This window comes from Acipenser ruthenus, chromosome 58, assembly GCF_902713425.1.
Source record: "Acipenser ruthenus chromosome 58, fAciRut3.2 maternal haplotype, whole genome shotgun sequence".
In the NCBI taxonomy this organism is placed as follows: domain Eukaryota; kingdom Metazoa; phylum Chordata; class Actinopteri; order Acipenseriformes; family Acipenseridae; genus Acipenser; species Acipenser ruthenus.
In genome coordinates, this window is record NC_081246.1 from 3,574,908 (window position 1) to 3,591,597 (window position 16,690).

General features: G+C 40.4%; 3 protein-coding genes across 18 annotated transcripts in view; 2 read left to right on the forward strand and 1 right to left on the reverse strand.

Moving 5' to 3' along the window:
• The window catches only part of LOC131724942 (zinc finger protein 397-like), a 98,103-nt gene that overhangs the window by 62,040 nt on the left and 19,373 nt on the right, over positions 1-16,690 (forward strand). The window contains exon 4 of one of the 2 annotated variants that reach the window (XR_009320358.1): positions 12,785-12,880. The exons of the other annotated variant lie outside the window; for it this stretch is intronic. The gene's annotated coding sequence lies outside the window, so the exon portion shown is untranslated. Of the gene's footprint in view, positions 1-12,784; positions 12,881-16,690 lie in introns of those variants that run through there. 2 annotated transcript variants of the gene reach the window in all.
• Positions 1-16,690, forward strand: part of LOC117407671 (zinc finger protein 436-like) — a 155,598-nt gene that overhangs the window by 49,931 nt on the left and 88,977 nt on the right. The gene's annotated exons all lie outside the window — the stretch shown is intronic.
• The window catches only part of LOC117407633 (zinc finger protein 184-like), a 156,734-nt gene that overhangs the window by 4,446 nt on the left and 135,598 nt on the right, over positions 1-16,690 (reverse strand). Inside the window, exons 1-5 of one of the 15 annotated variants that reach the window (XM_059017936.1) lie at positions 14,954-15,387; positions 13,017-13,164; positions 11,646-11,843; positions 9,478-10,140; positions 6,410-9,069 (exon numbers count right to left, since the gene is read on the reverse strand). In XM_059017936.1, the coding sequence (XP_058873919.1) occupies positions 7,997-9,069; positions 9,478-10,140; positions 11,646-11,805 (1,896 nt within the window). In that variant the 5' untranslated portion in view covers positions 11,806-11,843; positions 13,017-13,164; positions 14,954-15,387 and the 3' untranslated portion in view covers positions 6,410-7,996. Of the gene's footprint in view, positions 1-564; positions 763-1,654; positions 1,720-4,267; positions 4,813-6,397; positions 9,070-9,477; positions 10,141-11,645; positions 11,844-13,016; positions 13,165-13,756; positions 15,758-16,690 lie in introns of those variants that run through there. The other 14 variants (XM_059017937.1, XM_059017933.1, XM_059017932.1 and 11 more) reach the window with 14 other exon arrangements.

The window sequence follows — 16,690 nt, forward strand, 5'->3', positions numbered from 1 at the left end:
AGCACATTTATTTTGTAGTTTTGTTAATAGTGTTTTATTTTCTCTTTTTCTTTGTACCTTTTGTTTTTGATTATTATTTTGTGCACCAAAAGGTCCCTTCTACCATTGCTGGTAATAACAGCACAACAGTGCCACCTTGTGGTAAAAATAAATTGTGCACCCGAGTGGTGTTTAAAACTCCACCTTTCTGTCTCCTGTGTAAGTGAATTCCCCACCCTTCCACAATCCCCATTATATTTTCAGGATCTACGGCATTCAGGTCATGTTGCTAGGTAGAAACACAAAACCACTGTTCTAATTAAAAGTTCCATGTAAATTAGGTCATCAGTAGTATTGTCATACAGTGACATGGTGTTGTAACAAGCAGGTTCCAAAAGGGAGGTGAGGGGGAAGGAGTATTGTTGGGGAATGTAAACAAACTGGACTGTCAACAGCTTTCTGGTGTAGTATAGTGAAGATGACAAAGTAAAATGAATGACTCCCTAACTCAGTGTATTCCACAGGCTTTCTTCCCCTCTTTCAATAAAGACCCCCTCTATAGATCTGCATTCCAGTTTCACTCACCTCTCTCAGTGATACTAGAAGGTGGCGTTTCCTCCTGCAGGCTCCGCTCATTGGCCTGGTCACACCCCAGCTCAGTCACTTCCTCCTTGATCTCAACAGTCCTGTCTGCAGAAACAACCCATCGAATAGGAAGCTCTGGGCTGATGTGAGCTGCTTCCATCTCAGAAACTTCCTTTGAGTAAGGCTGATCCGTTCTCACTGAAGAAAAGGAGACAAGACTTTTAGTTTTTCATTTCAGGCTGCATATAAGGTGCTTTTATTGGAATTTCCACAGAACTCACACTTCAGAAAACTATATCATGTATGAATCCAATCATTTAAAAATCACTAAAATTTATTTGAAATGTTCTTGATATCTACTGCACAGTGGCGTAACTAGCCACTGTCACCACACCACCTCAACACCCTACCAGAGTCCCAGGTTTTGTTTTTGTTTAGTTTTTTTAAGTCTTTGACGATTTTGTTTGAGTACTAAAACCGTCTGTTCATGGAATTAACCATTTCACTGTAGGGGTGCCATCTTGTCAGAGAACAAATGTTACATTCATCATAATAAAAAAATATATGCGCCAAAATATATAACAGCCATTAATGAGAATAAATAAACCACCTATTATTTATAACAAGTACATACATTGTGAGGGATGGCCTTACTGTTACTGTAGAAAATTTCCACTTAGCGGGCTACCCCTGTGCAACTAAAGGATGACATTCCCACAAACAGTACGAGATACCCGCAACACGGAAAAACGATTTCATACGAAGGTGTTTTTCATAAGCGATTATTAAAATAAACTTACTTCTAAAAAAACTGAAATATTTCCATCAAAGTGGAAGCCAGCGTCAAAAGACAGCGGTGACCGAAACAGAACGACAAAAACGAAAAAACAAGCCGCCAGTTAAAATTAAAACTACAGCAGCAAGGGCAAAGCGAGAAGCCACTTCCACAAAATGAAAACCAGGAGCTGGGCTCAGTGCCAACGTATCAACGAAGAAACAGAACAGCAGCTCCTGGAAGAGGACGAATGTGTGGAAACAAGAGAACGCTCGTCTGGGACTGGGAGAAAAAGTGGAATGAAACCAACTGTACCAGAAAAGAGCGCTGCAGCAGGACCAAACGGGACGCGCTTACTGGGAAATGTATCAGCTTCTCAACTGCAATGGAATTAGGAGATTACTTAACATGAGAAATAACGTCACTGTTCCCTAACTTTCCTCCGAGATATTATTATTATTATATTATATACTTGACCGGAGGGTCGTGGGTTCAATCCCAGGTGGGGGACACTGCTGCTGTACCCTTGAGCAAGGTACTTTACCTAGATTGCTCCAGTAAAAACCCAACTGTATAAATGGGGAATTGTATGTAAAAATAATGTGATATCTTGTAATAATTGTAAGTCGCCCTGGATAAGGACGTCTGCTAAGAAATAAATAATAATAATAATAATAATAATAATAATAATAATAATAATGGCAGATTTTTTAGAGCATTGTTGTTGCTTTTTGAGGCATTGCATAGATGTATAAAATTAAAACCACTGAGAATTTAATAAAGATTGTTCATTTTTTAAGCAAATTGATTAAGGCAATCCTTTTTTTTTTTTTTTAAATAGTGAAAACAAACAGTTCCCACATATGTATATGCTCTGTTAAATCAGTATTTTAGTTGTTCATTTTTAGTGTTTCTTATTGCATTAGGAAATAAAGACCTTTATTAAAACAATAGTTAACTTTCTGGTAATCATTTATCTGTGTGTAAAACTAATTTGCTACTGTATGAATATTTTTTTTATAATTGTATACTGTATACTTAAAAATAGATAACATGAAAATGTTGCGAATTGAGCAGAAATATATTTTTCTGAAGAATAAAATGTAAAAAGCAGTTTAAAACTGATAAGTTGTGCTTGGTTAGTCGTTTATTATTTATTTAAAGTATCTGTAACAGGGTTGGCTGACTTAAATCAAGTCGATTTAAATCCTGATTCAAATCACTTAATTTTTTAAAAGAATTATTGATTTAAATCATTTTTTTCATTTACTACCTATTTTCTATAGTGTCTCAGGAAAAAGACATGAAACGTATGTTAAAAGCCTATCATTAACACAAACATCTTAAACTCTTACTGTCTAAAAACAAACTCTTAGGGCTGTATTCTGATCACAACGCAAAGAACAGCGCCTCCCCCCCGATTCTGTGGCACATAAATGGAGGGAAGGCATTTAAAAAAAATAATACTGCTTAACATACTCATGAAGCGATTCTGATGACAGTGCAATGGGGTCCCAAATAGACAACCGAGCTCTGTGTTAAGACCCGCTGAAAGCAGGTTTATTTAGTGGTTCAATCAGGAACTTTAACAATTTAACACACTATTAAAAGCAAAGCAGTCCTAAGCAACAACTGAGCGTGTGTTTGGACTGACACAGAAAGAGGAAATCAAAGAAAGAAAAGAATGACTGGGATGAGTGAGGGGGATTTTTCATCGCTCACATTTGAAGATGCCACAATGATAAATAATTTGCTTTGTTTCTGTATTTATTTATTATTATTATTATTATTATTATTATTATTATTATTATTATTATTATTATTATTTATTTATTTATTTCTTAGCAGACGCCCTTATCCAGGGTGACTTACACTTGTTACAAGATATCACATTATTTTTACATACAATTACCCATTTATACAGCAGCAGTGTGGAGTAGCAGTCCGGGCTCTGGACTCTTGACCGGAGGGTCGTGGGTTCAATCCCAGGTGGGGGACACTGCTGCTGTACCCTTGAGCAAGGTACTTTACCTAGATTGCTCCAGTAAAAACCCAACTGTATAAATGGGTAATTGTATGTAAAAATAATGTGATATCTTGTAACAATTGTAAGTCGCCCTGGATAAGGGCGTCTGCTAAGGAATAAATAATAATAATAATAATACAGTTGGGTTTTTACTGGAGCAATCTGGGTAAAGTACCTTGCTCAAGGGTACAGCAGCAGTGTCCCCACCTGGGATTGAACCCACGACCCTCCGGTCAAGAGTCCAGAGCCCTAAACACTACTCCACACAGCTGCCTATTTAAGATTCAGTAATTTAGTTTGGTATGTAACTATTCACAAAACACCGTTTACAACATCCTTAAATTTACAGTTTGGAGGTACTGTAGAGCTAGAACTACGGTACTACAAAAAAATACATGATTAAAAAAATAAATAAATAAATCTATTATAAAAAGAAAATTAAAAAAATAAATAATCGCCAACCTTGGTACATTTTTTTGCTGACGTGATGTAAAATAAATATCTAAAATAACTAAATTATTTACATTATATATATATATATATAAAATTTAGTTATTTTAGATATTTATTACGTTATGTGTCAATCCTAAAATTCTAGACGATGCAAAACTTTTTGTCATAGTCTGTCGTTAAAAAAACGTAATTATTTACTTCGGATTTTGTTTGTTAAAATCTAAAATTACGTTTGAACACCCAAACCTGCATCCCTCCGGTACAACAACCGGGTCAAAAAGCTCTCCTGTACTGTAGATATAAATGTAATTGAAATTAAAACTTCCTTTTTGTGCAGTTCAGTTTTTCAAACACCGTTTTGAAATTGATATGTAGGGCACTGTACTGTAGTATGTCTAAAAAAAAAAAATCAATGTGAATTTAATTACGCGAAATTCAGTTTTGTTTACCTCTCTCCTCTGTATCTCTCTCTCTGCAGTCGGCGTTAGCTGTCGTTGTTTCTTTCTTTAATCGATCCCAAGACTTCCTTTTCACATCTAAACCGTCACTTTAACTAAAAACATTAATATAGATTAATAAATTAAGAAAAAAAAACACTCCAATCTGTTAATAAATCAAACAAACTACAACGCACGAGGAGCAGCTTTGACACACAAAGCTCATTGAGCATGCGCAGTACAAAGCACAGAGACGAAACTGGCGCCATTTGAGATCCACGACAGGACATTATTGCCCAGCAAAACACAACTGAGTCGGAGCCGACATGGCTACTCCAGTATCCACTTTCATAACGCCCTCTTTCTCAACGCGATCCCGCCCTTGCTTCGACAGGGAGACTAGCCTGTCAAGCCCGGTTTAGTCTGCAGCCAATAATACCCGACAAGATCTGCACAGTTCTGCACAGATGCGCGTTCTTCGAGGGCTGCTGCAATCTGTGCAGATCGTGCACAGATTGCACGGTCTGCACAGCGCAGCTCTGAGAAGTTGCAGCGGGACGCTGGCTGAGGCTGTGAACCAAAGAGACGATGCAGCGATCATGAGTGACCTGCCAATCGTAATTCAAATAGCTACTAAAACTAATGCTGCCTCCTTTTTAGTGGAAGGGAACAGCATGTTATTTTTTTGTACAGAAAATCCTCCCTGTACTTTTCAGACCCTGGTTACTCACCTTCAACAGAGCCAGGACATGCTACAATAATAGCCCTGGATTAGAACATATATCCCTGTTTTTTATTTATATATTTTTATGAATTCTTATTCTATAACTGGAGTGTGTTAATAATCAAAGTGATATTCTCAAGCATTTGTCCTTATTGACACCCAGTATATTCTCCATGGCAAATTCCAATGTAATGATAATAAATGGAGGCTGGTATTAACAGGAGTGATATTAAGCAGGTTTGACTGTATCAGAGTTCACTCTGGGAGTTGGTCATGATTATGAGAAGAGTGAACGTGCAAGAATGCTTTACAATAACCCTTGTCTTCTCTTTTTTCTCTACCTGATAAAGGAAATCTTGCAGTAGGGACTCATTTTCCCTGTGCTGATTGTGGCAAGAGTTTCAGTCATTTATCACAGCTTAAAAGACACCAGCGTATTCACACAGGTGAGAAACCTTATCAAGGCACAGAGTGTGGGAAGAGATTCACGTGATTAAGTCTGCAATCACACCAGCACATTGTGACAGAAATACAATGATTCTTGGTTGTAAATCTCCCACCTGACCTGTGATGGCGCTAAACAGCAAGAACCGTGGGCCAGCACAAAATCAGAACACTTCACCACTGTCACAACTATAAACTTGTAATCACCCACCACAAGCACTACTGCACGCCTCCAGGACTGGTGACCGTGTCTGTATTGCAAATCTCTCTGTCTGTTTCATTCACGGACTGCATCACTCCTGCACCTGTATCCACTCAGCCACTTGTTCACACACATTCACACAGAAGAACATAAGAAAGTTTACAAACGAGAGGAGGCCCCATTCGGCCCATCTTGCTCGTTTGGTTGTTAGTAGCTTATTGATCCCAGAATCTCATCAAGCAGCTTCTTGAAGGATCCCAGAGTGTCGGCTTCAACAACATTACTGGGGAGTTATTTCCAGACCCTCACAATTCTCTGTTTAAAAAAGTGCCTCCTATTTTCTGTTCTGAATGCCCCTTTATCTAATCTCCATTTGTGACCCCTGGTCCTTGTTTCTTTTTTCAAGTCAAAAGTCCCCTGGGATTCTGGGATCAATAAGCTACTAACAACCAAACGAGCAAGATGAGCTGAATGGCCTCCTCTCATTTGTAAACTTTCTTATGTTCTTATGTACTATCACTGCACTGTGAGGGAAACGTTCCATGCGATTAGGAAGTCTTCAATCACACCAGCGCATTCAAACGGGTGAGAAACCTCATCACTGTGCTGAATGTGGCAAGAGTTTCACACATTTAACCCTTTCAGGACCAAGCATTTTTCAGTGGGACGCTCTCTGAGGATCAGGCCTTCCACTACATGCTTGATAGTGTTGTTTATCAAACAAAGAAAAAGAACAGCAGACTTGAGGGAAAAAAGCTTTTTCAGAAGCTACATACTCTGAAAAAAAAAATACAAGCAATACTTCAGAATAGGGTTTTTAATCTTGACATTTTTCCATTGATCAATTAACAATCCACTTTATGATGGACTGATCACACGTTTGCTTTGCTGTCTTTGTATTGAAAGACAATCCCAAGTAATACAAACTATTAACATAAAGCTATTTATTATTATTTGTTTATTTAGCAGACGCCTTTATCCAAGGCGACTTACAGAGACTAGGGTGTGTGAACTATGCATCAGCTGCAGAGTCACTTACAACTACGTCTCACCCGAAAGACGGAGCACAAGGAGGTGAAGTGACTTGCTCAGGGTCACACAGTGAGTCAGTGGCTGAGGTGGGATTTGAACCGGGGACCTCCTGGTTACAAGCCCTTTTCTTTAACCACTGGACCACACAGCCTCCATAACATTTATTGCAAATGTTTCATAATGCCAGTTTAATATACATATATATTTACTTACATGTAATTTGACAGTTTCAGAATATTTGCTTCCATATAAAGAGAGTCATTTAAAATATGAACAGAGTTTTGAATTGCTGTCCATGGTGTTTCATGGGTTTGGAGGCTCACATCTGGCTCTATAATTTCAATGTTTAATTGGAAAGGGACTAAACAACGCAGCCCTATGAATAAGAAAGAAGAATACCGATCCTGCGATGGTTGTTACTCCGCGGTCCAGCCTGGAGGGATGCAAAGAGAAGCCCAGCGTTTACACCTTGCTCCAGGGGTTTAGACGTGAAGAAGCCAAGTCGCAGTCCTGCCTTTGTAACGCTGCAACAGTCTTTCCCTTCTGGTTTTAATCAAAAGCAGAGTTTCCAAGTAAAGGCATTAGTTATTGTGGTATTGCAAGCAGGGAAAGGTGATTTTTCAGAGACCTGTATGAAACTTCAAGATTCACCCACCTCTGTGGAAGATGCACAGCTTTCATTACCAACAGATATAAACATTATATTATTTTTTTAAGAAATAGAGGGCTTGTTTTTTTAGTTCTGTGACCTGCCCCTAGATTGACACAAAGGCAATTAAGTCCTTCAAGGATCCACGTGTCCCCATCAATAGATTGCTTAATTCATGTTTGCAGTCTCAGTCAGTGGGATATCGGAAAGCAACATCTTCCACGAGATAAACATCCGGGCACGTCTCTCTCTTACCAGCGAGGGGGTGAAATAGTGTCTCCCTCTTTGGAATGTGTTCAAAGTGTCTGTTTCGTTTGAAGCTCTGATGTCTCATGACCGGAATGGTGTCCTTTTGTCTGTTTCAAAGTGTAAACGCAGCCTGTGCAGTAAACACTTCTGAGGAGTCTTTGTAAAGGAATTTCTTGTTAAGAAATTATTTTTAACTCTGATTAGTTTTTATTAATGACATTAATCTCTCGAGTGACAGGGTTTTTGTCTTGTGAGAATTTCCTGGTTTCGGAATGTTGTTGAAGCCGACACCCTGGGATCCTTCAAGAAGCTGCTTGATGAGATTCTGGGATCAATAAGCTACTAACAACCAAACGAGCAAGATGGGCTGAATGGCCTCCTCTCGTTTGGAAACTTTCTTATGTTCTTATGTGTCCCACCAGATGAAATCATTCCCAACATTCAGGGTTTCGCTGCTGCGTGAATTAATTGGTGTCTTTTAAGATGTCCTAATTCAGTGAAGCTCTTCCCACAGTCATTGCAGTGGTGTGGTTTCTCTCCTGTGTGAATTCGTTGGTGCATTTTAAGGTTGTCTATTCGAGTGAAACTTCTTCCACATTCATTACAGTGGTGTGGTTTCTCTCCTGTGTGTATCCGTTGGTGTATTTTAAGATTTCCTAATTGAGTGAAGCACTTCCCACAATCATTACAATGGTGTGGTTTCTCTCCAGTGTGGATTAATTGGTGTGTTTTAAGACTTCCAAATTGAGTGAAACTTCTCCCACAATAATTACAGTGGTGTGGCTTCTCTCCTGTGTGAATTCGCTGGTGATGTTTAAGATATTCTGATCGAGAGAACCTCTTCTCACATGTATTACAGTGGTGTGGTTTCTCGTCTGTGTGAATTAGTTGGTGTTTTTTAAGATTTCCTAATTGAGTGAAGCGCTTCCCACAATCATTACAGTGGTGTGGTTTCTCTCCAGTGTGAATGCGCTGGTGTGCTTTAAGATATTCTGATCGAGAGAACCTCTTGTCACATGAATTACAGTGGTGTGTTTTCTGTCCTGTGTGGATTAATTGGTGTGTTTTAAAACTTCCTAATTGAGTGAAACTTCTCCCACAATCATTACAGTGGTGTGGCTTCTCTCCTGAGTGAACACGCTGGTGTCTTTTAAGGTGTGCTAAATTACTGAATCTCTTCCCACAATCAGCACAGGGAAATGCAGTCCCTCCTGTGTGATTTCCCTTGTGAGTTTCAGGAGAGTCTAACTGACAGGAACTCTTCCCATCTTCAGTAGAACAAGGCAAGGTCTTCAAGTTGCCCTGGGTTTCAGAATCGGTCACACACACAGAACGTGCAGTCTCTGCACTCTCCAGAAAAAACAGCACTTGTACAGAAGGGATTTTAACAATTAATTGTTTTTCTTCTTGGGGCGTCGTCTCTCTGTGCTTCTTGCACTGAGGTTTGTCACTGGGAGAGTTTTTGCACTGCAGTAATGGAGTGGAGTCGTGTTCTCTTTCTTCTACTTTAGAACCTGAAGAAAGAAAGAGATGAAGGTTACTGTACAGCATTCTTACACATTCACTCTTCTAAAGAGCTTCTCCTCATAACCATGACCAACTCCTCGAGTGAACTCTGATGGCCACTTTGTTTGAGGACGTCCACATTTAGAATTGTGAGGAGCAACAGATTACCGGAAGAGTATCTATCACACTACAGTATACAGCAATAGAGCAATACACCCTGCCATTCATCTCTGCATGCTTTCAATAGAGCAATACACCCTGCCATTCATCTCTGCATGCTTTCAATAGAGCAATACACCATTCACCATTCATCTCTGCATGCTTTCAATAGAGCAATACACCCTGCCATTCATCTCTGCATGCTTTCAATAGAGCAATACACCCTGCCATTCATCTCTGCATGCTTTCAGTCTTACCTGAAAGGTGTTGACGTTCTGCTGATTCTACCTCGGGACTTTCCTCGTTAATCTGGACAGGTTCAAGTGCCGGGGTCTCCTCTGTAATGTGGACAGGTTCCAGCTCAGGAAGCTCCTCTTTCACATGGACAGGGTCTAGTTCAGGAAGCTCCTCTTTAATGTGGACAGGCTCCATCTCTGAATCCTGCCTTTCACAAGGATAACCCAGCTGTACCTTCAGAACTCGCAGGTGGTGTTTCACGGTGCTGTGGTGTCTGAAATCTGCCCCGCATTCATGACAGTTATATGGAGTCTTTCCAGTGCCTGTTTGCTGCTGTCCGTTCAGGATTCCTGACTCCCTGAAAGTCTTCACACATCCAGCACAGCGATGCAGAGTCTTTCCAGAAGATGTTTCAAGGTTTCCTTCAGGATTAAAACTCTCCCCACATCCAGGACAGGGAAGAGAGCCCTGCAAGCTGCTTAAGGGTTTAGAATTGAGAACAACCCTTTTAATATGGACTGATTCTAGTTCAGGGCTCTCCTGTTTAATGTGGACTGATTCTAGCACAGGACTCTCCTCTTTAATGAGGGCAGGTTTCAGTTCAGGGGCCTCCACTGTAATGCGAGAAGATGCCATTTCTGATTCTTCTCTTCTACCAAGACGTACCAATTTCATACCAATACCTAAAAAAAAAACCAGAAGACATATTTTTTATTTTACATATGATGCATTACACACCTTATAAAAACGTGCCCCCGAATGACTGCTATTGACCACAAAGCACATTTTTTCATAACTTGTCTCAGCATTCTAACCTGGAGTGCACATTACAACATGGCATCTAATACAGGAGGTACCAACGGGTACCTGCACTCCTTAAAATCTAAAAGGAAAAAGAAAATAAAGAGATGACGAGCCTGAGAAAGCTATAGATAGAGCTGGAGAAACTGCAAACATGCTGCTAAAGAATGCGGCTACAACCCTTATGAAGAACAGCCCTGAAAGAAAAGAGCATGGAATTATCATCGATTTTGATTTATTTTTCGAATTGAAATAAAAAATGCCCACCAGTGGATCAACCTATAGTACCTGTCTCTCTCAGCTTCCTGGTCTGGGTATGAAGCATCAGGTATTGTTTATAGTTGTATACTTTTTAATTATGATACTTTGCCTAATTAATGAAAATGGAATTCAGTTATAGTAATAGAAGTATCTGTTCTAAGAAATTGATTTGATTCACTCATGAGAGAACCAGGGCATTGTCACAGCACAGTCAGGACAGCACAGGACACAAGACTCAGCACAGTCAGGACAGCACAGGACACAAGACTCAGCACAGTCAGGACAGCACAGGACACAAGACTCAGCACAGCACAGAACAGCACAGGACACAAGACTCAGCACAGTCAGGACACAAGACTCAGCACAGCACAGGACAGCACAGGACACAAGACTCAGCACAGTCAGGACAGCAGAGGACACAAGACTCAGCACAGCACAGAACAGCACAGGACACAAGACTCAGCACAGTCAGGATAGCACAGGACACAAGACTCAGCACAGCCAGGACAGCACAGGACACAAGACTCAGCACAGCCAGGACAGCATAGGACACAAGACTCAGCACAGCCAGGACAGCATAGGACACAAGACTCAGCACAGCCAGGACAGCATAGGACACAAGACTCAGCACAGTCAGGACACAAGACTCAGCACAGCCAGGACAGCACAGGACACAAGACTCAGCACAGCCAGGACAGCACAGGACACAAGACTTATAAATGTTATGTACATTTTTTAAGCAAGCAAGCATGTGTCAGGATATCGACGTGTACATTCGGTCCTGCAAACATTAAAACCTCTGTTAGTCTGATCTTAAAAACAATCCAATTTCACGTGTACAATAGTTCCAGTTTAGACTATTTTAGAGAAATAAACACTGTTTCCATGTAAACTAGGTCATCAATACTATTAGCATACAGTAACATGGTGTTGCCACAAGCAGGTTCCAAAAGGGAGGGGGGGAGGATTACTGCAGGGAAATGTAAACAAACTGGACTGTCAACAGCTTTCTGCTGAAGAAGCCAAACTAAAATTAATGACTCCCTAACACAGTGCATTCCACAGGCTCTCTTCCCCTCATTCAATAAAGCCCCCCTCTATAGATCTGCATTCCAGTTTCACTCACCTCTCTCAGTGATGCTAGAAGGTGGGGTTTCCTCCTGCAGGATCCGCTCATTGGCCTGGTCACACCCCAGCTCAGTCACTTCCTCCTTGATCTCAACAGTCCTGTCTGCAGAAACAACCCATCGAATAGGAAGCTCTGGGCTGATGTGAGCTGCTTCCATCTCAGAAACTTCCTTTGAGTGAGGCTGATCCGTTCTCACTGAAGAGAAGGAGACAAGACTGTTAGTTTGTCATTTCAGATTGCATATAAAGTGTTTTTCATGAAACATCACATAGCAAGCGTCATTTTTAACACCTTGATATGTACTGCACTTTTCTAATATGATTTCCCTGCGATTAATGCAACAGAGCAACAAACTCACAGAAGGAATGCACGTGGGGCTAATCTACTATGAAAACGTTTGTTACATGAGATAAAACCATTAACATCAGACACACGGTTAACAAGTACGATAGATTATTATGAAAATAAAGCCTGTGGAAGTTAGAACCTAGGAATCAAGAATCGGAATTCAGAAGCGGGGAATGTGGGATTTCAAAAACACAAAAAACTGATACAACAGTTGTTCAGTATCAGAGAATAATGGTTTAACTCCATTGTTCGGGGTTATAAATGTACATATATAAAATAAAGAGTTCTTTCCCAATTTGTTTTCGGCTTGCTTTCTTTCTTTCTGCCTTGGAGAGATGAACTGCCTGCAGACTGCGTTCAACTGTACCGTAATGAGTGTAACAGCAGCTCATTTAACTCTTTGAGATCCATTTATTCAGTGCATCTCAAGGCGCGTCAGGTCCAGTTTATTTTCACACGTGCAGTTTATTTTAGACGCGCTGTTTAAAAGTATTTTTCACAGTAAAACAGGTTTAAAAGTCCCTGCATATCAACAGGACTCTCAGTACTGCATCTCCAGCCCCTCTCCTTGTTCACTGTATTTTTCACATACCTCTTCATAGTCGTGCATACCGATAAATCATCTCCTGATCACTCGTTTTATCACCAAACTCCTCAATAATACGATCCAAGTCATTATTTTATTACTATCTCAAAAAGCTCTGCAAATGTCTGTGATATTCTTTGAGCGCTGGATGCAGAAGCTATCTTGTTTGTTTATGTCTGTGGTTAGGACTCTTGACCGGAAGGTCGTGGGTTCAATCCCAGGTGGGGGACACTGCTGCTGTACCCTTGAGCAAGGTATTTTACCTAGATTGCTCCAGTAAAAACTGTATAAATGGGGAATTGCATGTAAAAAATAATGTGATATCTTGTAACAACTGTAAGTCGTTGTGGATAAGGGCGTCTGATAAGAAATAAATAATGACATCTGTATTGCTCAGTATTGTAAATGTAATATTGAAGTTTTACAGTACATACATTTTTTTTCCTTGCCTATTGAATTTACATCGGGGCGGACTTGAATGACAATTTCAGCTCCAGCATCAGCTCTCAAACTATATTCATCTAATCCGTCACCTGCAGTTGTAACTGGAGTCGCTGTGGCAGCACAGATTTCCTGAAACACCTGTAAAAGACACAGCTGTATTTACAGTATGTAACGTGGCACACCAGTATCATAAGTTCATCTCGTGTGCAGACTGTAGCACAAGCACTGCGGAGTATTTTAATGGCTTATGTATTTATTATTACTAATATTGTTATTAACAATGGTAGATCTATTTCAGTTTTAAATACAAATGCGTACTTCTGTTTGTTTGATAAAGTTTTGCATACTGTATCCTCATCTAATAATAGTATTATTATTATTATTAATTTCTTAGCAGACGCCCTTATCCAGGGCGACTTACAATTGTTACAAGATATCACATTATTTTTACATACAATTCCCCATTTATACAGTTGGGTTTTTACTGGAGCAATCTAGGTAAAGTACCTTGCTCAAGGGTACAGCAGCAGTGTCCCCCACCTGGGATTGAACCCACGACCCTCCGGTCAAGAGTCCAGAGCCCTAACCACTACTCCACACGCGTCAGGTCTGCTGATCAGTATTGTAAATAAACACATATTCATAAAAATAAGGATACAATAATTAATATATCATATTTAAAAGTACGGATTACATAAATAAAGCAAGGGGCAATATGACAGTTACTCACCCCTGTATTCTCTCTCTTTCGAAATGCTGATCTTCCACCTGGTAAACTTTTCTTTAATTTGGGGGGTCGAAGTGAATACTGTGGAAAAACTGGGGTCCAGTTTCTTACTGTTTTCCTCTTGCTGGGTCAAGGAAACGTCAGCTGACGCCAGTAAGTCTAACGGTGACACGAAAACAAGCACACCCGCAGACCCGCTCAGCTCGTCGTGTTTTGTCTGGAGTCTCACACGTTTATGAGGAGACTTAAAAGGTCTTGTTTTCGCTACAACTGTTGCCTTCTTTGGTTTAACTGTGGGGGACGCATCGGCTCTCAGTCGAGGCTGGATACCACAGGACCTGGCAATCGCTGTCGTCTCGTAGCACCGCTCCTCGAAATGGGCAGAGCACAAGTGCGACCATTTTGTCGGCTTCCTCCAGGAGGCGCTCGTTTTCCGGACAAACGCCGTCCAAACCCTGGCGACCTCTGGTCGCTTCGGCCACTTGTGAAGTTTAAACCTGCCTTCGTTTGTGTTGCTACAACCCCCTGCGACACATCGACGAGGCATAATTTTAATCGGCTGTCTCTCACACGCTCTACACCGCAAAAAAACCCGATGGGAACAGTCGGACGGACGAAAATCAGTTCACTCTGTGACGTCAACAAGCCGATTGGTCACGGAAACACCCGAGTGTGAAAAAATGTATTTTTAACCTAAAAATGCAGTTTCCTAATCCTAAATCAGAAAACTACTTATCAATTCTATTTTTTTAGAGGTATAAAAAAAGTATTTTGGCGTAAAGCTAGGTAGAGACGTTTGGGTTGCGTTTTAACAGTTTGAAATGCGCTGCTATTTCATTACGCCGGTACAGCTGAACTCACTCTGCAGGCAGCTCATCTCTCCAATGGGGGAAGAAAGAAATCGCATTTGAAAATAAATACTGTTAATTTATATAATGTAGATTTACAATCCAGACAAATACAGTTAAACCATCATTCTCCGTTAATGAAAATCTATTGCATTTTTTTTTAAATCGATTTAAAATGACCGATTGCTAGGTTCTAATTACCACGCGGTCTCATAACTACACTGCACACCTAGACCAGTTAGTGCTGTCCTGTGGATATTAATGTCATTAAAAATAAAACTTACTTTGTTGTGCTGTTCAGTTTCTGTTTTGCACTGTACTGTAAAATCAAAGTGAACTAAGTTGTGTTTACCTCTCACTGCAGTCGTTGTGCGTTGCTGTTTCTGTCCTTCAGTCATGTGTTTCATAGATAAACCTCTTTAATCCGTTAACAACAAATAAACAGCCCTACCTGTTAAAAAAACAAAACTAAATAATGATACAGTCTCGTTTAAATACAATGACGCACACACGCGTAGCAGCAGCCTGTGAAATAACAAAACCAAGAGAGAGCGCGTATTAATGAGCAGAAACAGAGAACACCGGCGCCATTTCGGATCCACCACAGTGTAAGCTAGCGCAGTAAAACGCATCGGAGCCAACATGGCGAACCCCGGTGTCCAGTTTCATACTCTCCTCCTCTTCTCATCTCAACCACGCCCTTGCTTCGACAAGGAAGCCAGCCAGCCAGTCTCGCAAGCTGGGTTCAGTGTCGACTTGCACTTTTGGGCCACCGTAGGTTTAGAGTGATTCTGCAGCACACTGCAAGTGACGCTTTTATCTCATTACAGGAACCAGAAAAGTTTGCTTTGTTGACGCGGAGGGTGGAGAGATTGCAAGGGTCACTGGTGATTTTCACAGCATTTTATCACATGTTGTTTAAACTATTTAGTTTGGGTTAAAATGCTTTCTAGTAATGTGTGTGCTTTTGTTCTATTGCCTTCATGAAGTTCTGAAACAAACTTTTCTGTTTAATTTAAGAACTCAGACAGAGTGGAGTGTGTTAGTCGTAGCTATAGCCCAGCAAGCAAGCCCACATAGGACCAGCAATGGCCCATAACTGTACCGGCGGAGGCTGTGTGGTCCAGTGGTTAAAGAAAAGGGCTTGTAACCAAGAGATCCCCCGTTCAAATCTCACCTCAGCCACTGACTCATTGTGTGACCCTGAGCCAGTCACTTCACCTCCTTGTGCTCCGTCTTTCAGGTGAGACGTTGTTTTAAGTGACTCTGCAGCTGATGCAAGGTTCACACACCCTAGTCTCTGTAAGTCGCCTTGGATAAAGGCGTCTGCTAAATAAACAAATAACAAATAAAATAAATAAATAACAACTGGCAGCCCCACGTAGATTTGCACATTCGACAGACTTGAGAGAACATAAGAAAGTTTCCAAACGAGAGGAGGCCCCATTCAGCCCATCTTGCTCGTTTGGTTGTTAGTATCTAATTGATCCCAGAATCTCATCAAGCAGCTTCTTGAAGGATCACAGGGTGTCAGCTTCAACAACATTACTGGGGAGTTGGTTCCAGACCCTCACAATTCTCTGTGTAAAAAAGTGCCTCCTATTTTCTGTTCTGAATGCCCCTTTATCTAATCTCCATTTGTGACCCCCGGTCCTTGTTTCTTTTTTCAGGTCAAAGAAGTCCCCTGGGTCGACATTGTCTATACCTTTTAGGATTTTGAAAGCTTGAATCAGATCGCCGCGTAGTCTTCTTTGTCCAAGACTGAATAGATTCAATTCTTTTAGCCTGTCTGCATACGACATGCCTTTTAAACCCGGGATAATTCTGGTTGTTATAACTTGACAAATCTGACTCACGCTACATCAAAAAAATGTCTCAACACTTTACGTTACAAAAATATTAGTATTTACATTTTAAAAAATAAATTAATAACTCGCTTAAAACAACCTTTTGAATACACGTCTTAAATGAACTATGGTTTTATTTTAAGTAGATTTTCTATTAGTTTTTCATGCAGTAACATTTTTGCAATTTTGAAAAAAAGATATTGATGCCGTTTTTTGCAATGTGTAAAGACAACTTTTTTTGG